We start from the raw sequence: 26,626 nt of genomic DNA on the forward strand, positions 1-26,626 counted from the left end.
CATCATGCAGTACGCTCTTTTACATGTATTAGACCATTTAATCTCTGAACGAGAAGAAAAAAAAAACTCAGTGAGGTAGATACACTTATTATCCCTGCTTACCGAGGAGAAAATTGGGACTATTAGAGATCAACTTGCCCAAAGTCACCCAGCCAGCAATAACGATTTCAAGCCCAGGAATTGATTCCTGTGGTCCTAATCTAGTCCTCTTCATTGCCTCTAACCAATATGATCAATATTTATAATGATGGCCCAGTTCAATGTCTGTCCCATAAATTGCACGTCTTTTGCTAAACCTAGAGACATAAACGGTGATCGCCCCTTTTGGATCCGAGTTGGGAATTCCGTGCTGTATTTTCACTTTTCCTATCTGGAGAACTCAAGTGGGGTGGAAGTTTGGTCTAAAAAAAAAAAAAAAAAAGTTGACCCAAAAGATGAGAGAAGGCGGGCACAGAAGGGACATTCTCGAATGCTCTAGGCGCTGTGCAAAGGATGGAATCCGGTGTGTCCCACCCCAGTCGCACCCCCCCCCCGCCCCCCGCACAGGGTAAGGTACGCGTGGACGACGAGTTGCAGGTTGTGCTCGCGGCCCCCCACTCGCGCCGCCTGCCGAGCCCAGGGCGCCCCCGCCCCGCGCCGGGAGCCCCTGTTCCCACGGCAACCGCCCGCCCAGGCACCTGCCGCGCGCCCCGGCCCCTGCGAAGACCCCGCCTGGCACCAGGGGGCGCCGGAGCGCGCCGGCTTCTCCCGCCCCCGCAGGCCCCGCCCCCGCCCCGCCCCCGGCCGCTCCCGGCGCTCGGCCCCGCCCCCCGCGCAGGCGCAGTCCCGCGCTCCCCCGGCGGCCCCCGGCGGTCCCCGGCGCAGTGCGCCCGCCGCGGCCGAGCGTGTAGCGGCGTCTGCCGGCCGCCCTGTGCCCTCGGCGCGGCTCCCGGGCGCGCTCGGTACCGCGCGAGCGCTCCGCTGGGCGCGGGCAGCGGCCCCGGTGGTTTCGTCAGGTGAGTGCAGCCGCGGGAGGCAGAGGCCCGGGCGCGGAGCACCGCCCCCCCGCCCCCCCCCGCGGCGCCCGGCGCCCGCCTCCCGCCCGCGAGCCCCGAGCGGCGGCCGCGCAGGTGCAGGTGCGGGTGCAGGTGGGGGCGGGGACCCGGCGGGCGGCGGCGGCGGGCTCGGCGCCTCGGGGTGTCTGGGGCGGCGGGCGGCGGCAGCTCCTCCCCCGGCCCCGGCCCCGGGCGCGTTACTCATTAACTGCGCGGCCCCGAGCGCCCGCGGCCGCGACCCGGAGCCTGGGGTACCTGTCGGCCGGGCGCGCGCGGCCCGGAGCGGGGGGCGGGGGCGGGTCCCGAGAGAGCGCCCGAACAGGTGGGGACCGGGGGCGGGGCCTGGGGCGGGGATGGGGGGCCTCGCGGTCGCGGGGGGGTCACGGGGGGACGGGTTCCGAGAGCGCCCGAACAGGTGGGGACCCCGCGGGGGGGACCCGCGGTCGCGGGGGGGGGCGGGTCACGGGGAGGTGGTTCCAAGAGAGCTCCCAAACAGGTGGGGACTCCGCGCCGCGCGGGACCTGGGGCGGGGCGGGGAAGGGGGCTCGCGGGGGGCGGGTCCCGAGAGCGCCGGAACAGGTGGGGACCCCGCGGGGGGGCGGGACCTGGGGCGGGGATGGGGGCCCGCGGTCGCGGGGGGGGGGGCCGGCGGAGCGGGTCCCGAGAGCGCCCGAACAGGTGGGGACCCCGCGGCGCGGGACCTGGGGCGCGCTGAAGCCGTGGGCCTGGCCGCGGAGTCCCCCCCGGAGGGACGAGCGACGCGCGGGGCTGGGGCGTAGGGGTCACGGTGGGCAGGTGTGGGCAGGTGTGGGCAGGTGTCGGCGGGGCCGGCCAGCGCCGGTGGACTCCACAAGTGACGATGCCAGGTGGACTCCGCGGCGCGCGAAGAGGTGCCAGTTGTGGGATTAAGGAAGCAGACCTGCCTGGCTGGGGGCAAGGGCTTGCGGCCGGGGAATGCGGGGTGCCCCGTGCCGACCCTGAAGCCGCAGCCGGTGTAGGTTCGTGGAAGGACCGCGTATCCCGAGGCCACCTGTTTCACGCTCCTCTTTCCCGCTCCAGCCCCTTCCTTTCAGGGTAGGAAAAAAAAAAAAAAAAGCCACGTGATCTTTTGCCGTGGAATGATTGCATAATTGGAGGAGACCGATAAGCGGATTAAAACTGTCCTGTTGTAAATTGATCGGAAGACCCGGGTTCTGTTCCTTATCCTCATTCTTATTTTGTTGTTCATACGGTTGGTTTTTTTTTTTTTTTTTTTTTAAAGGTGAGTGACAAATCAAGGGGAAAAGAGGCAGAATAGATTTGTAGACCAGTCATAGTAAATATTTGATACTGTTAAATATTCCACCAGTTTTATGGGGCCTTGTTCTGTTAACGTTTGTTATTTATTTACTAGTACTAGTACTGTGCATTTTAATAAGGCTTTCCATGTGTGGACAGACATTGAATCTCAGCTGTGGTTTATGGGATCTAATCCTAAAGCCCTTGTGGAATTTATAGAAGTTACTGTAGCAGTTCCTACTATTTTACTACAGTAGCGTATTCCTTATTACTGGAAGCATAGCCTTTGAATTTTTCTTTTTTCATTTTCAACTAAGGTTAATGTATTAGTTCATATGTTCATTAACCAAAGAGGAACACTTTACTGTAACTCCTCCTTGTGTGTTTGGCCAACAATTAAACTGTGATATTGAATACCTCTAACCTTTTACCAGGTTAGATACTTGTTCGGCAATTTGTGGGTTTTCTAATTAGATATACTGTACTTTTTGAATTAGTATAGTTATGCATAAGCTTCCTTTAGTATTTTTTTTCCTGTAACTTTTTTTAAACCCTCCCCACGACACACACACACAGGTATTCCACAAATAATTTTTATAATGGAAAGTTTTTTAGAAATCTGGATCCCCAGCAGTGTTTAATACAGCAGAGCAAAAACTTGTAGTTCACAGTAGTTTTGCATCTATTATTGTAGTTAGTACATTTTTTCCCCCCTCTTCTCGGCGGGACTGACCAAACCATCAGTTAGCTAGTGAAATGAAAAACTATTAATCTGTTTTGAAGTTTTATTTCCATTACTTACTGTGCATGTGATCTTCAGTAAATCATATAACCTCCCTAAGCTTATTTTCTCCATTTGTAAGTGGATAGAGTATTAGGTCAAACCATGTGACTGCCAGTTTTCAACTGTTTTCAACATGATTCAGACTAATAGGAAGGAACATTTTAATGGGGGGGGGGGATGCGAATTAAATGAGTACTCCACGTGAGATGTGGGGGATGGGGGAAAGCAGCAAATACTAGCTTGGTAGTGGGCCATACACTGTGTCCTAGGTACCTTGACTCTTTTGGTCTCGAATTCCTGGGATATAGGTGGTATTATCACATTTTACAGATCAGGAAATTGAGGCTCAGGTAAAATAACTTGCCTGTGGTTACTTAGTTGTCAATGGTCTTATAGATGATTAATGGCAAAGCCGGGATTGAAATCTGAGTATGGCTGCCCTAAACGGAACTCTTAACACGCTTGCTCCTTCCATTCCTTTCTACATCTTCTGTAGAAGAGCTTTATAGTTTTAAGGAGACAGCTGATGAAAGGTGTTATTGTCATTTGTATTTCTAATTTAAAAGCATCCAGGTTTTCTGGTGATGGTGCTACCGCTACTGCTTCTCCTGCTATTGAGCTTATAGCTTACCGGGTGTCAGATTCTGGTCTAAGCACTGTCCCAAGTCATTGACTCTCATAGTGACTTGGGAGTTAGCTAATGCTTTGTTCCATTTTATAGTTGAGAAGACTGAGACACTGGGAAGTTATGTAGCTTGCTTTAAGGTCACACGGCTAATGAAGCGACAGGACTGGATTAGAAAAGTCAGGCAGTTTGTGTTTAATGTCCATGCTCTTAACGCTACACCCTACTACTTCATGCGTAGATTGTAACACTGAATTGTTTTTAATTAAGCTTTTATGAGATACTTAATATTAGTATAATAAGTAATTCTTGATGTGTCACCAGAGATTTGTAAATGAGATCTTCATTGAGCATCTATCTACTCTGCAAGTCACAGTGAGAAGTGAAAGGAAAGGATTCATGGAGCCCAGAAGGCAGGCCTTATAATCACTCTCGTGTGTTTTGTAAGTTTCTCAGAATTTAGAAGTCATGTTTCACACGTGCCTGTTGTCATTTTAAGGAGTGCCAAACAAGACAAAGCATTAGAAACAGGTGGAGAGTGGGGAGGAAGGATGAGTTGTGGGCAGATAGTGCGTGTTAAGGTAATGAGGGAAAACTTTGAGGATATTCGGAGGGAGTACACTTTTTCAAGTGTAAAGCTTTATCTCACATAAAGTTTCAGTTCAGGTGTAGTTCACTAAAGGGTAGTAAGTTGGTTCCTAAATTAAATACTTCAATTCTCCTGGGTATTTTAAAAATAAAATATCTGAGCTTTTGAAAACTCCTTACTAGCTAATTTCTCCTGTTCTCCTTAGTTTTGCCAGGTAGTATTTCTTTTTTTTTTTCTCTCTCTCTCTTTTATGCTTCCAGAGTACGGAATACATGCTTTGCTTAGTTTTGGCAGTCATATTGTCTTCTAATGTTTGTTGACAGTGAGTTCTCTGTCTCTAGTGTACTGGTGCCTTGAAGAAGGCAGGGCCTAAGTCATCCTACTCCGTGTTACCACTTTAGCACTGGGCCTGGAACCCGGAGGTACTGGGCTGTGTTTGGTGATGCGTGTCAGTGGAAGAATGTCAGGATGCACTGAGGTTGATCTAGCAGGAGTAGCGGAAGTATGTGCAGAGTAAGAATCGCAGGGACTAAGGGAAGGAGGGGAGGGATATACTTCCAGGAGGTAGCATGAATTTGCTGTTTTTCCCTCTGTTTTCCTTTTCAACTTAACAACTAAATGAGGTAGTTTTTATAAGCTTGAATGGTATCTAGTCATGGTTAGAAAAAGGTGAAAAAGTCATCTTGATTTATCTTAGAGTATGGGCATTAGAAAATTAGAAAGCTGTAGCCATACGCTGAGATTACTCAGAGGAAATGAATGGAAATTATTGAAATAGTTCAAGTTTGTAGAGGATTTATTTATTGTAGTTAGCAGGGTTGTAAACATAAGCGTACGTAATGGGGTGGATGGATAGAAGTCTACACACGTGGGATCCCTGGGTGGCGCAGCGGTTCGGCGCGTGCCTTTGGCCCAGGGCGCGATCCTGGAGACCTGGGATCGAATCCCACATCGGGCTCCCGGGGCATGGAGCCTGCTTCTCCCTCTGCCTGTGTCTCTGCCTCTCTCTCTCTCTCTCTCTCTCTGTGACTATCATAAATAAATAATAATAAAAAAAAAATTAAAAAAAAAAAGTCTACACATGTGAACTGTCGTCTGGTATAAAGAAACTATGCAAGTACGTGAGAGTAACTTAGAAGCTTAAAAGAGCATACGATGCTAAGAATTAATTTTTTTTTTTTGCTATGAATTAATTAAATAAGTGAATGGTAATTTGATGTGCCCAGATAGTAGTAGTGAGTGTTTGGGAGCATCTGGTTGAGAGGTCAGGGTAAAATATAAAAAACAACCAAAATAAATTCAGAAAAAGTAAAGTACTTTTTTTCAGAAAAGTAAAAATGCATTAATTTTTTATAGGAAGAGAATTACATTTGAACTCTATATGTCAGGAGAAAACTTGTTTTCCTTTTTATGTTAGATAAATAAGGATCCCTTGTGGTTGTAAGACAAAACTCTTAGTATGCTCTTGTGATTTTCTCTTTCCTGTATTCCTTCTTAGATCCTTTTTTTTTTTTTTTTTTTAATTTATTCATGAGAGACACACAGAGAGAGACAGAGGCAGAGACACAGGCTGAGGGAGAAGCAGGCTCCACCCAGGGAGCCCGATGCGGGACTCGATCCTGGGTCTCCAGGATCACGCCCTGGGCCGAAGGCAGGCGCTCCACTGCTGAGCCTCCCAGGCGTCCCCTTCTTATATCTTTATAGATAGCACGTGTTTGTATTGTGCTTTGCAATCTCTGCAACATTTTTACACTGACAGGTAAGCCATTTGATTTTTTTTCAGATATAGGTACAGGAGGTAATACCACCCATTTATAGATGTTGAAACTGAGGCCCAGAGAAATTAAGTGACTTGTGCAAGTTTACACAGCTAGTTAATGACAGAACCTGAGCTAGAAAGGTTTTCTGAAACTACTTTGATAAAATGCTCAGGGTGCCCCAAACTTTTTACAAACTCAGTTTATCTAGTCTTGATACTCTTTCAAGGAACTTCATTGTTTTACCTCTATTTTTGAAACAAAGGTAGGCTGGAATCACTCTACTCTTTCTGCTTTGCTATTCATTCCCTCTCTAAAGACTTTTATTGCTTTTTTTTTTTTTTTTTTTTTATCCAGTCAACATACATCTCAGTGCCTGCTGAATGTTGACATATATTCTTGCACATGTAAAATAAGAAGGCTTCCACTATTAGGAAAAAGAAACTTGGAAAACATTATTTTTTAATATTTCTGTTCTAAGGATTTGTAAATACAATATTCATAAGCCAGTTGCTAAGTTCTGAGCATTTTCTGAAAACCCTTAATTTAAGGATTTGCAATAACTAGCATCTCTAAATATGTCAGGTTGTGCATTTGCATCCTGTAAATTCGTAAATGGAACTTAATTTGTAATCTGTTTTAATAAGAGTGGGAAGATTGTGTAGCTTGATTGACCATCCAATTTTTCCCTTCAGTTATTAATTAAATTTACACTTATCAACATAGAGTGCTTCTTAAAATAGAAATGTGCTTTTTTGTTACTGTTACTACTAAAATATTTGAGAAGCTGACTTTAAAATTATGGTGAGGGATCCCTGGGTGGCACAGCGGTTTGGCGCCTGCTTTTGGCCCAGGGCGCGATCCTGGAGACCCGGGATCAAATCCCACATCGGGCTCCCAGTGCATGGAGCCTGCTTCTCCCTCTGCCTGTGTCTCTGCCTCTCTCTCTCTGTAACTATCATAAATAAATAAATTAAAAAAAAATAAATAAAATTATGGTGAATATTAATGGGAAAATTATTTATATATGTAAATACCACACATATATTTTTCCCCTTTGTTAATACAGTATTTGAATAAGTTTTAAAGCTGTTTAATTATGGAGAATTTCAAATAAAATAAGTAGATGCAAAAATATAATGAACCTCAAAGTTCCTATCATTTAGCCCAGGAGTCAACGAACAGGGTAAGTCCTGTCCTATCTACTTCTCCCCTTCTTGTATTACTTTGAGCAAATTCTAGGTATTGTACACTTTCATCTGTAAATACTTCAATATGTTTTTTAAACAATGAAGAGTAGTTACAATACTGTTACACACTTTTAAAAATTAACAATTCTTTAGTATCAAATATCCAAGCTTTTTTGAATATTTAGGGGTAAGACCGCAATAATCAAGCATCTGTTTATTTTTATTTATATGCTTTCTTCCCCTCCTCCAAGTTCTATAAGAGGCTGAATTAGTATTTTAAATCCCACAAAATGGCAAAATAGAGCAGGAAACGATGATAGCAAAGAGAATATAGGAAAAAAGAAGACGAAGCAATAGTGAATGCTCATTTCAGTAGCCATGTGCTAGAGAAACTTTAGTTTTCCCTTTCTGGAAGTAAGACAAGGGTTCAGAGATTAAACAGTACTCTATTTAGATTACTAGAGTACTGTACATTAGATTACTAGAGAACGGATTACTGTTCACTCATTTATGGTTCGTGGAGTGAGACCTGCCCTAGAGAGCCTCTGTCTTGATCTACCCTTTATCTGAATCCTGCCTCTCCACCCCACAATCAGTTTTGCCTTTTAAGTGGTTCTTGGGTGCAGTAGAGTCATGTTTCAGAATGACACACAGCAGGGTTAGAATCCTAGCCATTATTTACTGACCATTTGAGTTTGACAAAATTACCTTTTCCGAACCGGTTTCTTTTTCTGTAAAAAAGAGATAAGAGCCAGTTCAAAGGATGCTGCGAGGAATAACTGGAATAATGTATATGTGTGTATGTCATACATGCAGAATGTGTGTGTATGTGTAAATGTAGGTCACACTCTTGTGTGTTTATATATGTATATGTGCACCTCCATCCCTTGCATCTCAAAGTATGACCTTGATCAGACCTTTAACCTCTTGGCGAGCCTGTTGCAATAACGTCTTAACCAATTGCCTCTAGTCTCTCCTCTCTAGTTAAAAGTCCTCACTGCCTTGGGAGTCATTTTTTCCTAATGACTCCATCACAGCACTTGCTCAAATGTAGATCTCACCGTCTCTTCAGGATAAACTACGCATTTTCCATGTTAAATGAAGCTTTTAATGATCTGTCACATGTTTGCTTCTCCAGCCTGATTTTGTCACTCTCTCCTTTGTTAGTTTCATTAGTGCCAAACCATTATTCCCTGACTGTCCTGTTTTATTGCCTTGTCCATCTATTGGACTCCTACTCAGCATTTAAAATCTAGCTTATATTTTACTTCTGCTTGAAACATTCCATTCCCCCACAGCCCTCAGGGTAATCATTTAGTGGCTCGCAGCAGGCTGTGCACCATCTCTTTAGTCCATTTTTGTAGTGCCATTCTTAGAACTTGGTGCCAGCATTTGCCCTGAGGATTGAAGCTGACAATCATTCTTCCGTTCTATGTAGAATGAACACGATTGATAGAAAATTTTATTTCAGGTGCACTAATATATGGTGCATATATTTGTTAAATAAAAAATATTTGTTAAATATGTTTTAAACGTTAATGGTTTTTAAGCAAGTGAATGAATAGATGGAATTTGTAACACTCCAATTCATTATACACTAATGGCAGTCTAATTTTTAGTTACAGAAGCTGTTTCTTCTGTAATTCATGCTAAATTAAGAAGTCATTTGGGAATTAATAAAAGCATCTGGACCTTCCGCCCTGCCTTCCATCCTCCAGCAGTCTGTCAATAAATTGAAAGAGGAAAATAACACATATGTAAACTTCTATGTATGTTATATACAGTGTGTGTGTATATATACACAGTATCACATATAGGTGCTTGCTTTGTTGAGGAAGAGCATTTAGAACAATACGCTTATGATTTAATTTACTTTTAAATATTTATTCATGAGAGACACACAGAGGCAGAAACACAGGCAGAGGGAGAAGCAGGCTCCCTGCGGGAAGCCTGATGTGGGACTCGATCCCAGGACCCTGGGATCACAACCTGAGCCCAGTGCAGATACTCAACCACTGAGCTACACAGGCAACCCACACTTCTAATTTTAACAATATTTTTAAACAAACAAACAAACAAACAAAAAACACCTTTTTTTTTTTCTTCTTCTCTTTGATGATGTTTGTGCAGAGATAGTGTGAAAGAATATTTGGCCATTAGAAAATACCTTAGAGATCATCATAATTAGTAATAACTAATTTTAATTGGTCAGTGGCAGCTATGGTGCTAATCCCTTGATGAGTATTGTCTGGGTTAATTCTCAGAAACTTTTTGAGATAAGTACAGTTATTATCCACATTTTTCAGGTGAGGAATTTAGAGCTCTGAGGTCACATTGTCAGTAACCAGTAAGGCTAGGACCTGAGTCTAGTTCCAGAGTACAAGTTTTTTGGTGAGGTAGGGAATACTGGTTAATTCTTCCCATTGGGAAGTCAGACCCTGGTCTTCCTTCTGACACACAGATACACTCGCCATCTTACAATCAGGATCTTGGGGGCCAATTCAGTCACTACATAGGTGAAGATATTTGGGCTCAGAGAAGTTTAATGGCCTGTCCAAGTTTGCAGGTGTAAGTAGAGACTGGTCAAAACTAAAACCTTAGCTTTCTTCAGGTACTGGTGTTACTGTTTTGCTGTGATACATGTATCTCCTGTGTTGGAAATGTTTTGCTTTCAAAGCATGTGCTTGGAGGAATTTTAGTAAATACAGAATTAAAATTATTTAATTTTCAGATATTAAATTGATAGGGAAAAAGATTAAGGCTACAGCTTAAAAGTGCTTTTCCCTCCCTAGAAGTAGATACATTGTTTCTTGTTTGTTAAGTAAGTCAAATGAGGGGAATGTGCTTTTTGTGAGAAAACAGATTTTATTTGTTCTTTTGAACTAATATAAATTGAGTTTCTTGATTTCATTTAAATTACGTACGCATATTCATTTTATCCAAGTGTTTCAGTTTTTAACTGAAATATTGTACCAGCAATTCATCTTAATTCCTTGAGTTATCCTAAGGATGCCTCTTATTGGATGCCTCTTATTTTCAATTAGAAAATTCATTGTAATTAGAAAAAAATTTTTATGACATTAGGATTTTTTCCTAGGCATTCATTGATTAAATGAGCTAATACATGTGAAATTCTTAGCAACAGTATCTGACACATAGTTAACTTTTAGCACATAACTGGCTGCTATTTTTGCTAGGATGATACTTTTTGGAAGAAGAAATAACATGAAATACATATGGGTAATCAGAAGTAAATTGTTTTGGTCAACTTTTCCTTATGACTTGATGTCAGCTTTATTGCTTAGAATTCAGTAATAATAAAGGCAGATAGACTGTGTTGGTAATTCAGCCATAAGAATTTAATGTGGTCAACTTTTTCACACATTGGTAGTGATCCTTAACAGGTTTAGTTTATGAATTGGGATAATCTCCAAAAGAAATTAAATTCTTTGAATTCTTCATTACTTGATGCAAAGAATACTACTGCTTAAAAATAGCAGTTTATTTTTCTCATATGAAAACTTCAAATATGAAATAAATCTTAAAGCTTCCTTATATTTTAAAGAGCAAAAGATTTTCAGATAAGTGTGATGGGTGGCTCAATACCAGCTAACTTACATTTTATGGAAATTGCGTATGCTTGAAAAAAGGGACTGAATTTAATCTTATAATCTTTTTCAGAAGTGACTTGAATTTAAACAGTGTAAATGTATCCTCCAGAATGAATACATAGTAGGTCGAGGCACTGCTCAGAGGTGCTGTCCTAAGTGTTATGTGCATTTCTTTTCTTTGTTGTTATGTAAGGTAGAAAACCCAGGCACAGGGGCATCTCGGTAGCTCAGTTGGTTAAGCACTTGACTCTTGATTTCAGCTCAGGTCATGATGTCAGTGTGGGAGGTTGAGCCTTGCATCAGGCTCCGAGCCCAGCGTGGGATTCTCCTTCATCCTCTCCACCCAGCTCAGCTGCGCTCTCTCTAAACAAAACAACACAACCCAGGCACAGATTTCCAGATGAGAGAGCTTAGGCACAGGTTGGCCCAATAATCAGACAGAAGCAGGATTCAAACCTGCCTCTCTTTGAGATTTGTATTTTCATTACTTTTGCTTCAGATTTTAGCATATTTATAATCTCGATATTTGTTTTGCTTTCACACCTTTGACATGCCTAAAAGCCCTTCCAAGGGCTTTGTCTTTCTTGTTCTTTTTTTTTTTTTAAGATTTTTCTTTCTTTATTCATGAGAGACACAGAGAGAGAGGCAGAGACACAGGCAGAGAGAGAAGCAGGCTCCGTGCAGGGAGCCCGATGTGGGACTCCATCCTGGGACTCCAGGGTCATGCCCTGAGAGGAAGGCGGATGCTCCACCGCTGAGCCACCCAGGCGCCCCATTCTTATTAGTTCTGACTTGTACCTGATTCTTTTATTTTACCAGTTTTCAAAATAATGAATTGGCTCCCTAGCACCAATGAAAGGAGATTAATGAGATTTTGTTTTTATTTTTAGTATCATCATGAATTCAGTGATTTAAAAATATTTTTGTTTCAGTTCCTTACAGATAGTATCTTTTTGATGTTCAGATTGTCCTATCTTTGGTTAGTGGGAATCCTTTTGATACCACTCCAGTAGTCTTTGATAGCTCTCTTGCTTCCTGGTGTAACAGGATGTTCCAGGGTCATTTTGTACGGTACTGCCCTTGGCCTGGAAATCAGCCATTTCTCTTAGGAGGCCTTGGTCTTTTTTTGTAGAAAATGATATTACTCTGGGTGGGCACAAAGGGTACTCATTGCTCCTGAGTTGGTTACTGTTGTTTTTATCCACCTCAGTGGATAAATTTAGGAATTTTTTGTTTTAATGGACTTTTTTTTTTTCTGATTGATTCAAATTTAGAACTTGAGTTTTTACTTCTTTGATTTGATATTTGTATCTCATATGCTGAAAATCTTAATTCTGAAGGATATTTACATGATAACTTATTTCCTTAAGATTAATAGTTTCTTTTTTTTTTTTTTGAAGGTATTTTTTATTTATTTATGATAGTCACAGAGAGAGAGAGAGAGAGAGAGAGAGAGAGGCAGAGACATAGGCAGAGGGAGAAGCAGGCTCCATGCACCGGGAGCCCGATGTGGGATTCGATCCCGGGTCTCCAGGATCGCGCCCTGGGCCAAAGGCAGGCGCCAAACTGCTGCGCCACCCAGGGATCCCAGATTAATAGTTTCATAACAGCAATATTAATAATATTACTGAAAATAGTTAATTTTCTTCATATTCTTTTATCTTGTGAATGTATTCAGTAAGTGTGTGCACGTCTGTGTTTTAAGACGACTTATATTAGCTCTATCTATCTATCATCTATCTATTTATGATTTTATTTATTCAGAGAGATACAGAGAGAGGCAGAGAGAGAGAAGCAGGCTCCATGCAGTGAGCCTGATGTGGGATTCCATCCTGGGTCTCCAGGATCATGACCTGGGCCGAAGGCAGGCGCCAAACAGCTGAGCCACCTGGGCATCCCTAGGGATTCTTTTTAAAACTTTAGTATTGTTTTATCATTTACATGGTTCCAAGTTCAAATTCAAATCTACAAGGCAAGGTCCATTTAGAAAAGTCTAGCTTTCATGCCTGTGTCCTCTTTCATGCCTGTTATCTCCTCTTCCTATAGATTCCCTGTTTCTATTAGTTTTTGGTTTATCCTTCCACTTCTAAAATGTAAGTCCATATGCTTGGTAATACATCTATTGTACATACATGTACAGTTATATGTGTATGTTATATATATGTATTTTAAAAAATTTATATTTTCTCTTAGGTAAAAGATAGCTTCTGTGCATAGTTGCTTATTTTGTTTTTTAATTTGTTGATATATCCTCAGGATCCCTTCATAGCAGTATATAGATATTATTCACTTCTTTTTACAGCTGTCTAGTGCTTCATTATTAAGATGTACATTAGCTCATTCAGTCTTTTGCTGTAACAAGACTGTAGTCAGTCTTTTGCTGATGTTGCTAGTGTTATGCGTGTATCTGTTCTTTTTTATTTTGCTAGTGTATCTTTGGAATAAAGCCCTGAAAGTGGGGATGTTGGGTCATAGGTTTAATGAATATGTCATTTTGACAGATATTGTCAGATTTTCCTCCATAGGATTTGTACCATTTTGCATTTCCAGAAACGCAAATGCTTTCACATTCTATGCCTCAGTGAACTTTTAAGGTGTAAAGATGTGCATTAAAAGCATAAGGGGGAGGGAACCCTGGGTGGCGCAGCGGTTTAGCGCCTGCCTTTGGCCCAGGGCGCGATCCTGGAGACTCGGGATCGAATCCCACGTCAGGCTCCCGGTGCATGGAGCCTGCTTCTCCCTCTGCCTATGTCTCTGCCTCTCTCTCTCTGTGACTATCATAAATAAATAAAAATTAAAAAAAAAATAAAAGCATAAGGGGTAGACGAAAGGAAGTCTCAAGTAGTTGCTGATAAAATGTCAAAGTTTAATGAAAACCTATTGTCTACTTGAAAGTGAATTTATTAGTAAGCTATATTCAAGTGAAAGTGAAAATTTCAGGGTTAGATGTTTGGTGTATGTGCGTATTATCGATAAAGAATGAAGAATATTCTTTTGGATGAAAAATAATAAGTTGAGTGTTAAACACTTTAAATTCCTGGTTAATATGATCTCTCATTTTGCAAGTGAATATTTTGGGTGAAAAAAAGAATTAGTTTTGTTTTGAGGACTGAAACTATTTGCTACAACAAAGAAAATGTTGATTGGATATGAAATTTGGCAGTTACAGGTTTAGTAGTTACAGTTTTCATTGTATATACCCTTGAAGGTTTATGACATGTTGTAATTGTACTTTTGAGAGAATATAATATTAGGTCACCTCTCTGCTTTACTGCAGCCTTTTTATTCTCCACCCGTCTTATTTTAAACTCTTTTTATTAAGGATATGAAAGAATTTTTCAGTTTAATGAATAAAATTTTTTGTATTTTATGAAGAAAGTAGGTGCTATATTGGTGCTTTTGTTTGGGAATTTGGGTAAGTTCTGGGAGGATACTGCTCATGATTATCACAGTTTTATTGTAGGAAGGAAAAAATTGAGAAGTGGGGTTGGGTTCAGATCATAGAAGACTGATTTTCAGGCTGTTAAATTTGGACTTTATCCTGTAGACAGTGGAAAATCAATACAGGATTTATAAGATTTACATTCTTCAAGTTAGAAATGTGAGTGGTACACTTTTTAAACTTGGTGATATAATTGAGTAGTTATGTGAAATACTTTTTCCTTATGGAGAAACATGTTATTGTTAATGGCTGACTATGGTAACAAATGTTTATTGAGGTCCTACTGTGTGCCAAGTACATAGCACAGTGTTAAGTACTCTATTTGGATTCTCTTAATCCTTATAGCACCCTGGAGAATGGAGAGAATGTTGTCATTCCCATTCTCATCCCTCAGAGGAGAAATTTAAGGCTTAGAGAAACGTAACGCATTATCCTAAATTGGATCCGGGGCCTGTAAAGAAAGCCATTATTGGGGCATTCTATGAAATTTGACTGGGGCTTATTGATTGAATGGTCGTATTAATCAGCATTAACTTCCTGATTTTGATGGTTTTATGGTTAGACAGGAAAATGTCCTTGTACTTAAGATTTATATATTGAGATATTAAGTGGTAATGGGCATCATATCTAAAACCTATTCTCAAATGGCCCAAAATATTAACAGTTTCATAATTTGGGTGAAAGGTATATAAAAACTCTGCAATTCATACCTAAATTTGAAATTATCCATTGATCCTTGACAACATAGGTTTGAACTGTATGGGTCCACTTAAATGTGGATTTTTAATTTTGTTTGGATAAACACAATACTGTAAGTGTATTTTATTTTCCTTAATATTTTCTTCTAGCTTTATTGTAATAATATAGTATATAATACATATAAGTACAGAATATATGTTAGGTGACTGTTATTGGATAAGGTTTCTGGTCAACAGGAGGCCAACAGTAGTTAAGATTTGGGGGAGTCAAAAATTATATGTAGATTTTCGACTCTGTGGGGATTTGATGCCCCGGTTGCTGTGTTGTTCGGTGTCAACAGTATAGGATAACGAATATATCTCATTCCAAGCATGCATGTCTATATATACATATTTATAACTGCCTCTCTTACTCTAACCAGTGTCATATGATAGAAGAATTAAAAATCAAGCAAATTTTTCTTTTTCATCATACTTATTAATTAACTCAGTTTAATAGCATATTAGCTATAACTTTCAAGTTTTGTTCAAATCAGATTGTTTGCCTTTTGTAATGTTTATACTTTGAGGTTAATAAATGTTAAAATGACTACAGTATTTTTTCTTTGCTCTTTTATTGTAAGTTTATAATTTATAATGGACTCTTAAACACATTCTCTAAGTTATACGTTTTAATTTTAAATGTCACTATAAAATAACTGCCTACTTTTTGTTTTAACATAGGTTGTCTTATGATGAGGCTTTTGCTATGGCTAATGACCCCTTGGAAGGCTTCCATGAAGTAAACCTTGCTTCACCTACTTCTCCAGACCTTCTTGGTGTGTATGAATCAGGAACTCAAGAGCAAACTACCTCACCAAGTGTCATCTATCGGCCACATCCTTCAGCTCTGTGCTCTGCCCCTCTTCAGGCTAATGCCTTAGATGTTTCTGATCTTCCCACACAACCCGTGTATTCATCTCTGAGACGTTTAAATTGTGCAGAAATATCTAGTGTCAGGTAGGAGATCATCAAGATCCTTATTTTGGAGTATTATGTTAAACAAATGGACAATTTGCTTGGTTACCTTAAGTTTTGTTATTTCAGGAAATTTGAATAAGCTTGGCCATGAAAAGGAACAATACATGTTAATGTTAAAGAGCAAGGGTCAGTGAACTTTATTTATGTAAAGGGCCAGGTAGTAAATATTTTAGGCTTTGCCAGCCATACAGTCACTGTTGTAGCTATGCAGCTCTGCTGTTGAAGTGTGAAAATAGCTACAGACAGTATGTAAATGAATAAACTCCAATAAAACTTTATGTATGGACACTGAATTTTGAGTTTCATATTATTTTCCTATGCCACAAAATATTTTGATTTTTTTTTCAACCATTTGAGAATGTAAAAATGAATCTTGGCTTGTGAGTCTTGCAAAAGAGGTAACAGGCTGGATTTAGCCTGCATTTAATTTTCTGACCCTTGTTCTAGAGTAACACTGTCATTCATTTTTTTTTCTTTTATAAAGATTTTTATTCATTTTTTTCTTTTATAAAGATTTTAATTCATTTTTTAATAAAGATTTTTATTTTTTTCCTTTATAAAGATTTTTTCTTTTATAAAGATTTTTATTCAGTTTTTTTATAAAGATTTTTAAGTAACACTATCAAATAGAACTTTCTGTGATAATGAAAATGTGATAGCCATTGGCTGCATGTGGCTATGAGGTTTGAAATGTCTTAGTTTGATTTTAATTTTTTATAATAATTAATTTTTAAGTCATGTTAAATTCTTGCCATTAAACATGGTGGCTGTCACATTGGATAGTGTAGTTGTAGACCTTTGTGTTTATGCCAGATCTGTGTGAGCATATGCTGATGTTTTCTGAACTCTCCTTTACAGCATCCATGTTACAGATCCAACACCTTCTTCTACCTCTGGAGTCACAACTGGGTTAACTAAATTAACTACAAGAAAGGACAACTGTAATGCAGAAAGGGAGTTTTTACAGGGTGCAACTATAACAGAGGCTTGTGATGGCAGTGATGATATTTTTGGGTTGAGTACTGATAGTCTGTCCCGTTTACGAAGCCCATCTGTTTTGGAAGTCAGAGAAAAGGGCTATGAAAGATTAAAAGAAGAACTTGCAAAAGCTCAGAGGGTAAGCGGAAAAGATACTTTATTCTTTCATGTTTTGTATTTGAAATTAACATTTATTCATGAAGTGGGGCAACTCAGATGAAATCATTGCAGTGCTACATTTACTTTCCTATGTGCACAGTCTCAGCTCCTGTTGGGCAGCATCTAGGAATCTGTGAAATTAGTGGAGTAGTAAAGAAGCTCATCTGATAGTACTCACTGGGAAAATGAGAATCTGAAACTTTTTTTTGTGTCACCTATTTTGTTTGCTCCCTGTCTTACAGTATCATTAATGCAAATTTGGTGGGTTATGTTCTATGTGTGGGTTTTCCCCTTATGTGTGGTTGACTTTATGGTCCTTCACTTGAAGTCATTTCATCCAAATCATTTTGTTTTGAGGAATTGTTTAGTAATAATTACCTTTCCCATTCAGCTGGGCTTGAATATTTTCTGTATCTTACCTTAGAGAATTTTCTTTTCTTGGTAATTTGCTGTATTTCCCATTTGGTCATGTTTAAAATTTCTGCTATTTCCAGTTTTATGGCTATGTCTTATTCTTTTTACAGAATAATTCTCTGAAATTACATTTCAGAGGAAAGTTTATAGCACCAAATATTATAATTAGGAAAAGGGAAAAGTCTCAAATCAGCAATCTAAGCTCTCACTTTAAGAACCTAGGAAAGAAACAGTAAAATCAGATCAAACAGAAAGAAAGAAGTAATAAAGAGCAGAAATCAATGAAATTGACGATAGAAAAACTAGAGAAAATGAATGAAACAAAGTGCTGAATCTTTAAAAAAAACAAAACAAAACAAAACCGGTATTGACAAACATCTAACAAGACTGACAAAAAAGACAAATTATCAGTAGCAGGAATGAAATAGGTATCTAACTTCAGACACTGCAGATGTCAAAAATACAATAAAGGAATAATATGAACTCTATAAACTTGAGAGTTTACATCAAATGGACCCATTCACGTTTAGAAACTTGACAAGATAAGACATTTAATGTGTAATTTTTAGCATGTCAGTGTCATTTCACAAACATATATTCCCACTCTCTTTGCTACCAGACTTTTAAGAGTATAACATTGATTTTTGTATTCCTGGCGCTTAGCATAATACAATACAATGCCTGGCATATATGTCTCCTTATTAATGCTTCAGTGAATGGCCAATAACTAAAATAGCTATACACATAGCTTGTATCTTTAACCTATTTTTGTGTTCCTTAAAGTGAGTTTCTTGCAGGTGATACAGAGTTAGGTTTTGCTTTTTTATCCATTCCAGTAATCTCTACCATTTAATTGGCATTTACACTTAATGTGATATTGATATGGTTTAGTTTAAATCTGCAATTGTACTGTTTTGTTTGTTCCATTTGTTCTTTTTCTTTGTCCTTCTTTTGGATTAATTCCACATTTTATGATTTCATCTTATCTCCTTTGGCTTATCAATTATGTATCTTTGTTGTGCTAATTCAGTGATTGCTTTAGGATTTATAGTATACATATTTAACTTCTTCCTGTCTACCTTCTAATGATGTTAAACTATCTCATATACAATGTAAGAACCTTATAAAAGCATACTTCTGTCTGTAACCTTTGTACTACAGTTTTTGTATATTTCACTTGTTTATATGTTTAAACTCCACAGCGTATTGTTACTATTTTTGCATTGAACGACTCATTATCTTTTGAAGAGATTTAGATGATAAGAATCTTTATATTCACCTGTGTTATCTGCCGTTTCAGTCACTCTTCACTTCTTCCTGTGAATCCTGATTTCCATCTGATAATCATTTTTCTTCTCCTGGGAGGACATCTTTTAACATTTTTGTTATGTACGTTTACTGGTGATAAATTATTTTTAGTAGTTTTTTCTGAAGAGGTTATCTTTTCTCCACCTTTGTTTTTGAAAGATATTTTCACTTGGTAAAGAATTTTAAATTGATAGTTTTTCCTTTTGGTACTTTAAAGATGTTGCTCCATTGTATTCTAGCTTGCATTGTTTCTTACAAGAAATGAGGTGTTATCCTTTGTTCCTCCACATGTGGTGTAAGCTTCCTCTTTAGCGCTGGCTATAAGCAGTTTGATTATGGTGTATCTTTGTATAGTTTTCTGCATGTATCTTATGCTTGGGGTTTGTTGAGCTTCTTGAATCTGTAGTTTGTTAATTTTCAAATTTGGGAAGTTTGGGCCATTATTTCTTCAAAAACTTTTACAACCTACCCTATCTCTGTTCTTCTTTCAGACTCCTGTTACACATTCATTAGACTGCTTAAAATTGCCCCACAGCTCACTGGTGCTCTGTTCATTTTTTTTTTTTTTAATCTTTTTTTTTCTCTTTGTGTTTCATTGTGTGTAGTTTCTGTTGCTGTTTCCAGTGTCACTCCTCCTTTCTTCTGCAGCATCTCATCTATAAATGCTATACAGTGTATTTTTTTTTCAGACATTATAGTTATCATCTCTGAAAGTTTGATTTGGGTCTTCGTGATATTTTTTTGCTGTTTAATAAGTTCAGTCTTTTCTCTAGGTTCTAAAATATATGAAGCTCAGTTTAACAACTGTTTTAATCCTTGTCTAATAATGCTTTCCTCTTTTTGAGTGATAAGCTGGACCAAATTGTAGGGCTCACCTAATTTGTTTCCCATATTTGGAGAATTACTGTCTGCCGTCGAGTGCCTAGTGTCTTAAAAATATTTTAATGTATTTTTTCCAGGTTTTTAGTTGTGTCAGGTGGGGTTGTAAATATCCCTGTTGGTCCATCTTGATTAAGAGTCAAAGTTCTGTTTCTATTTGTTCTATACCACCCAGAAATCCTAATACAAAAACCTACACTTATGCATATGCTCCAATAATTTTGAGCTTCATGAGGATAAGATTGCAAGTGTCTTTTGCTCCTGATTATATTTTGAACACCTAATGGGTTCTCGATACATTTTGCTGAGTATATGAATATATACATGTGTATACAGTTACATTGTTATAAAATAGATGCACATATTAATTAGGGACATGCTAGCTGCTTGTAAGCAACTCTTAAATTTTAGTGATTTAACGTTAAAGTTAATTTTTATTTATTGAGCATTTTGCAGCAGATGTGTATAGTTGATATGTGGTTCTTTATGAAATAATTCAGGGATCTGGGTTTCTTATTGGATCTTTATAATCTTTTAGAATTTTATTATCTGTATCTAATCAGTGAGGTGAAAGGAAAAGAAAGCTTGGAGAAGGCATGCCTGTTCCTTAAAAAGACTTGGTTTAGAAGTGACACATACCTTGACTCACATTCCATTGGTGCAAACCAATTTCATACTGATATGTAGATGCGTGGTGGGCTGGGAAATGTAGTCCCCTGGGTAACCACTCCCCAACAACAAATCCATACTGTGTACAAGGGGAACACCCATGTGATCATTGATTTTGAGGTGCAGGGATGCCAGAGATGTAATTCTCCACTTATTTGGCCTTTCACAGGTCATTGCTGAAGACCAGTTTTGGTAGAATTCTGGGGTAGAAGTTGGACTTTAGTTTACCTTTATTAAAATGTTGCTTCCTGGACTCTACCCCAGATTCTGCTGAAATAAAATTATTGTGTTGAGGTTTGAGAATATATATTTTTAATAACCACCCTCCCCCCATTGATTCTTACATTGTTAAGTGTGAGACTTACTGGTACAATGTGTTATTTTCAACTTTTAATTTTTTTTTCCTTTAAAGAAAATGAGTTAAGTTGGAAGATAAAATTAAGTGGAATAGCTTGCAGCCAGATAAAGTCATTCAGAAATGCATACTTGTGTCAGATCCATTGTTTAGCAGGGTCCCACTAACTGTGGTCATGGATGTTCATAAACATTTACTACATTCCTTCATAAACAGATACATTTCTTGGAGAGAGGTAGTACTGACAATATTGTACAAGGCCCTGTAGGGGGCAAAATAAATTACATTTGACCCTGTCTTTCGGTGTTTACTAGTTGGGGAGAAAAGATGTATACATGGTCATACTTCACAGATTCTGAATTATACACTTTTTTCCATATTAACCATCATGACACTCATCATTGTCTACTTGTATGTGAACTTGGTCATAGTTGTTCATGTTGTGATTAATTCAATTGAATTCTGTGAGTTGGGTTCTGTATTTGTTGGTCTTAATTGCTGGCTTAAATATCTTCAAAATGATTTCACTATGATAACATTGAAATAGAAAGGTGTAAAAAAAAGAATAAAAATCTGTGTCAGCTTAAAAGAGTTTTTTCTATAAGTTTAAAATGAAAATTCTTAGAAAAATCACAGTTTCATTGACAGCATTTTTTCTTTCTTGATATATAAAATGTTTATCTTAAAAACCATGGTTTTGAGTTTGATGGAATGCATTTGATCAGAGTCTTGATGTTCTGTGTTTTGAATATTTCTCAAATTTCTTTTCTCCAGTACAAGTACTCTAAATTTGTATCTATTGCCTAAAATGCAGCAGTAATCAGTGAACTGTTTTCTAGTCTTTTTTTTTTTTTTTTTAAAACCTCAACAACCTCACCACACTTCCAAGTAACCATTTTGAATTGTAAATCTTATTGTTGCTATCCTGTTTAAAATCCTTCAGTGACTTCCCTTGGCCTTCGAGATAATCTCCCCTTATTTTTAAAGGAAGTCCTGATTTCTAAGTGCGTTGTGGGATGGGCCATAAACCCAATTTTCTGGCATTAATCTTTCTGTGGTGTTCATCCCTCATTTTTAGCTACTATTAAACATACTGTTTTACTCCTTCCTCTACATTTGGCAGATTCCCACTCTCAGTATGGAGTATCTTTTCATATGTGTATTTGCCTTCTATCTTCTTTGTTGAAGTGTCTGTTGAAGGATGCCTGGATGGCTCAGGGGTTGGGTGTAGTCCCAGGTCCTGGGATCCAGTCCCACATCAGGCTTCCTGCGAGGAGCTTGCTTCTCCCTCTGCCTGTGTCTCTGCCCCTCTCCCTCTCTCTCTCTGGGTCTCTCATGAATAAATAAATAAAATCTTAAAAAAAAAAAGTGTCTGTTGAGGCACTTTTTGCCCATTTTTCAGTCAGGTTGTTTGTTTTCTTATGGTTGAGTTCTAAGAATTTTTTTTTTTTTTTTTTTTTTTTTTTAGCAGTCTTTTATCAGCTGTGTCTTTGGTAAATATTTTCTTCAGTCTGTGGCTTGTCTTTTCATTCTCTTGATATGTTCATCTTTTAGTTGTAGTTCTACAGTTCAGTATATTTGCTTCTCACCCTTCTCAGTCCTTAGTGTTAAAGCTTCCTCTCAGCCTCTTCTGGATTATGTAGATCTTCATTCTTGATCACTGAATCACACTCCTACGAGAAAGATTCTCTAAAATTTTACAGGTTTATAATTCTTTGTCTCTGCCCTTTCACTTGAAGGACACTTCGGCTGGATATAAAATCCTCATTTCACATTTTTTCCCCCTTGAGTATCTTCAAAATGTCATTCTGTTGTTTTCTAGCATAAAATGCTATTGACATTTAATACCTATCTGATTTTCTTTACCTTATAAAGGTGACTTGGCTTTGAGTTTAACTTTCTTATTATGGTAGCTTCACATACTTGTGTTTGTCTTCCATGTTTAAATGGATTGAATTTCCCTGGACCATTAGGAGGAGGCTCCTGTGAAGCAGTAGGATAAACCAAGGTAGCTTTCTCAATTTTGTGTTCAAGAGCTTTCCCTTCTGTTGTTATTGGTATATCTGTGTAGCCACTTCTGTCTCTCAGAGGTAAGCCTTGTTCAAGAAGGCTTTCTCCTCTAGCCTAGTGTCTCTGCAAACTTTACAGGCTTAATATTATGTCTAGGAATGATATTTCTAGAAATAGAAGAAAAAAACTTTTTCGTATACTACTTTTGCGATCTGTTTGCTTTGCAATCTTGCCACCCTCTTTCTCCTTTAATATCTGAGCCTTCTGTCTCTCAGCCTCTGTTATTCTTGTCCTGCAATTTGGTTACAGATTCCAAGAGGGCAGTATCCTGGAAGAGTCTTTTTGCTGGACGCTCTCTAGTTCCTGAGAGTTGAGGGCTTTATGGTAGTTTGCTGCTTCGGGGCTGCGTATAGGGTTTCATACTCCACCTGCAACTTGGAGCCTGTGGAAACCTTTTCCTTTTTCTCCATTTGTTCTCATATTTGTTCTCCCAGTTTCCGCTAAGGTCGAATCCTCTCCTTTTGGGTATTTGTAATGATTTTTTGGGTTCTGAGGCTTCATAGGATACCTCTGTATTCCCTTCCCCTTCCTGCTATCCTTCCCCAGAGCTGCTCATTTTCTGGTGTTGGCAGTGTAGCCAAGTTCTGTCATAGTGTAAGATTTGTGGGGATTTCCTTACCTAGTTTTGTTGAAGATGTGGTCATTGGGTTCTTCTGATACTTTAGTTAGTATATTTAGTTTTCTGGAGTTGTCTTTGGGGGATTCAAAAACTGTGCTGCTATACAATTACAATACAACTAACTCATTATTTTATTAGTGTAATTGTGACCAATATATAGGAAGCTTTGATTTTTTTTATCCTAAATTTGAAAAATTAGGGCAACATATAAAAGTACGTATTATTTACATTTTTAAAAAGGATTTTTTTAAAACATCTCTTTGAGACCTTTTGAGAATTCATGTGTAAATGTAGGATGTGATTTTGTCATTAACATTTTTCTTAGTTTTAAATGCAAATATGTATCATTTGCCTCTGGTTGCAGTGCTAAATGGGTATAGTCTCCTAATGGAAATTTTAAAATAATTGCCATATGGTACGTAAAGTTATCTATTAGTGAATAAATTTTAAAGTAAATCTGAAAAACAACCCACTGAATTTTTATTGAAATGTTAAATGCAATTAAATTCCTGCTTGATGGAAATAAATATGTTCGGAGAAAAGGGAAAAAAGAATGAAGTCATTTAATTGTTTATTTTCACAAGTAACATATAATCCTACTTAATCTTTGGATGTCTCATGAAAGAAACATGAAAATTTAATATGTGAGTTAGAATTATTTATAATTTTAGATTTGCCTGATTGTCTTCCACATAGCAAGTGCTAAATAAACATTTTCAGTTTGAGCATTGTAGAAGGGGACAGTATTAATATTTTGTCATTTTATTAGTAAAGATTATGTAGTCTGCTGAATCTAACTTCAAACTATGGAAATTCAAAATAAAATGATCAATTTTTCATAGGAACTGAAGTTAAAAGATGAAGAGTGTGAGAGGCTTTCTAAAGTACGAGATCAACTTGGACAGGAATTGGAGGAACTCACAGCTAGTCTGTTTGAGGTTGGTCTATTTACGTGTTGGCCAAGAGCAACATCTTGATTTTTATATATTGATAGAATTGTTTTCTGAGGGGATCTTGAAAAAGATATGCTTAGCTTCACACATAATTTATAAGTCATCTAAGAAAAATGAAATCTTTAAGAAATGTAGAGTCTACAACTTAAAATGATGGGAAAAGAAAAAGACCCTGTGGGCTACCAGTATCAGGTTGTTTTAAAATGCCTGTGTGGACAGAAACGAGGTAAATTTTAATTTTGTTTTTATCAAGCATTTAGGGGCTACTTTAGGGTAATCCTATAATAAATATGACTCCACAATAAAGATGGTAAACTCTTGACGTAGCTGTCTGAGAGGCGAAGGTTTGAGGATTGTTAGAAGGCACATCTACTTGTTAGAAGGCCCACCTCTTTATCTCCAGCCTGCCAACAGGACTACAGTTTCTACCCACCTCAAGCAGTGTTTCTCATTAGAGGTGCCATTGACTTTGTCATTTTGTATTTTTGATGTATTAGCCAGGGTTCTCCAGAGAAATAAAACCAATAAGATGTGTATATATGTATACATAATTATATAGAGACTGATAGTAAGGAATCAGCACATGTGATTATGGAGGCTACTTTACCAAGTTCTGCAGGGTGAGTTAGCAGGCTGGAGACCAAGGAGAGCTGATGGTATATTTTTATAGTCTCAAGTCTACAGGCCTGAGAACCAGAGAACTGATGGTGCAACTCTAGTCCTAAGGCTGACAGGCTGGAGACCCAACAAGAACTGGTGTTTCACTTGGAGTTTGAAGGCAGGAAAATTCTCTCCTACTCCAACGGGATCCGCTGTTTCGTTCTATTTAGTCCTTCAACTGATTGGATAAGGCCCAACCACATTATTGGAGAAGAATCTGCCTGAGTTAACATATGTTAGTTTCGTCCAGAAATACCTTCATAGAAACAGCCAGAATAATGTTTGACCAAATATCTGGCATCCAGCATTAACCATCATACTTGGCTTTGGCCCCAAAAAGCTAGTCATACTCCTGATCATTTTGACAACTTTTATAAGTTGTAAACCTGGGGGGTGAGGAGAGGATAGTACTTACTTAAGAACCACTTTCATAGAATGTGGTTCTTTCTGGTTAAGACCTTGAGCCTTTAAGAGTTCCTTATTCAAGGGTACCTGGTTGGCTCAGTTGGTAGAGCATGCAACTCTTGATCTTGGGGTCATGAGTTTGAGCCCTATGCTCAGCACAGTGCTTATTTAAAAAAAAAAAAAAGATTCCTTAATCAAAAAGATTGAGGTGTTAACTGGAATGACTAATGCCATTATCAATTGTTAATAATTTCTTTTTGAGACTCTGGGCTAGTTCATTCAGCAGAGCATGTGACTCATCTCAGGATCATAAGTTTGAGCTGCACGTTGGGTATAGAGATTACTTAAAAAAATAAAATCTTAAAATTATAATAATACTAATTTTTTTACTCTAAAAATTTGTTTTTAAAACTGAGTGTGGTAAAATATTTTAGAAAATTTTCTTCCCCTTTTGTTATTTTTATTTATGCAGCATCTGTTTCAGTTTTAGAGGTATGCATATTTTCTTACATAATTGTAATCCTAATATATTTTGTATTTTTTCTTCAAATAACATGTTTTCATGTTCACCTACATGGTCACTGTCATGAGAGTCATAATCCACCAACTGCACGTATTCCACCATTTCTGTCATAACAAGGAACATGGTAACAAGTTACGTGTGGATTTCTTAAGCTGTGGGCTTTCCATGCCCCCTCTGCTCAACACCCCTTTACCCTGTTCTCTGTCTTTTTCAGGACATTAAAAACTGATTTATTATTATTTTTGGTTAGCTAGTCATCAAAGACTAGAGGACAGGAGCTATATGACTTGTTCCATTTTTGTTTGTAGAGGGGGTTGACAAGAAACCTTAAACTTTTTCTTCCAGTATTGTCTTGGCCAGAAGAGAATTTTATAATGATATATGGATACTAGATAAGAAAGCAAATATATTAAGCTTCTCACCTGCCTGCCCATAATTTTAGCCTTGCTTACTTCCTCTTGTCTGCACTTGCATGTATATTCTGTTAGATGAAGGTAGGAGAACAAATGGGAAGAAACTTCTCCCTCTCCATAGCAGGATGTGAAAAAGCAGAAATGGAATTTTTGCAATAAAAGGTATATCTAAAAAAAAAGGTATTTGGGTCCC

General features: G+C 38.5%; 1 protein-coding gene across 5 annotated transcripts in view; it reads left to right on the forward strand.

Annotated features, from left to right (window-relative positions):
* Window positions 1-828: 828 nt before the first annotated feature.
* The window catches only part of RAB3IP (RAB3A interacting protein), a 41,637-nt gene continuing 15,839 nt past the window's right edge, over window positions 829-26,626 (forward strand). The window contains exons 1-4 of one of the 5 annotated variants that reach the window (XM_072742496.1): window positions 829-995; window positions 15,732-16,007; window positions 16,887-17,145; window positions 24,322-24,417. In XM_072742496.1, the coding sequence (XP_072598597.1) occupies window positions 15,757-16,007; window positions 16,887-17,145; window positions 24,322-24,417 (606 nt within the window). In that variant the 5' untranslated portion in view covers window positions 829-995; window positions 15,732-15,756. Of the gene's footprint in view, window positions 996-1,302; window positions 1,357-15,731; window positions 16,008-16,886; window positions 17,146-24,321; window positions 24,418-26,626 lie in introns of those variants that run through there. The other 4 variants (XM_072742499.1, XM_072742498.1, XM_072742497.1 and 1 more) reach the window with 4 other exon arrangements.

The sequence above is a fragment of the Vulpes vulpes genome, chromosome 16 (genome assembly GCF_048418805.1).
Source record: "Vulpes vulpes isolate BD-2025 chromosome 16, VulVul3, whole genome shotgun sequence".
Classification (NCBI taxonomy): Eukaryota; Metazoa; Chordata; class Mammalia; order Carnivora; family Canidae; genus Vulpes; species Vulpes vulpes.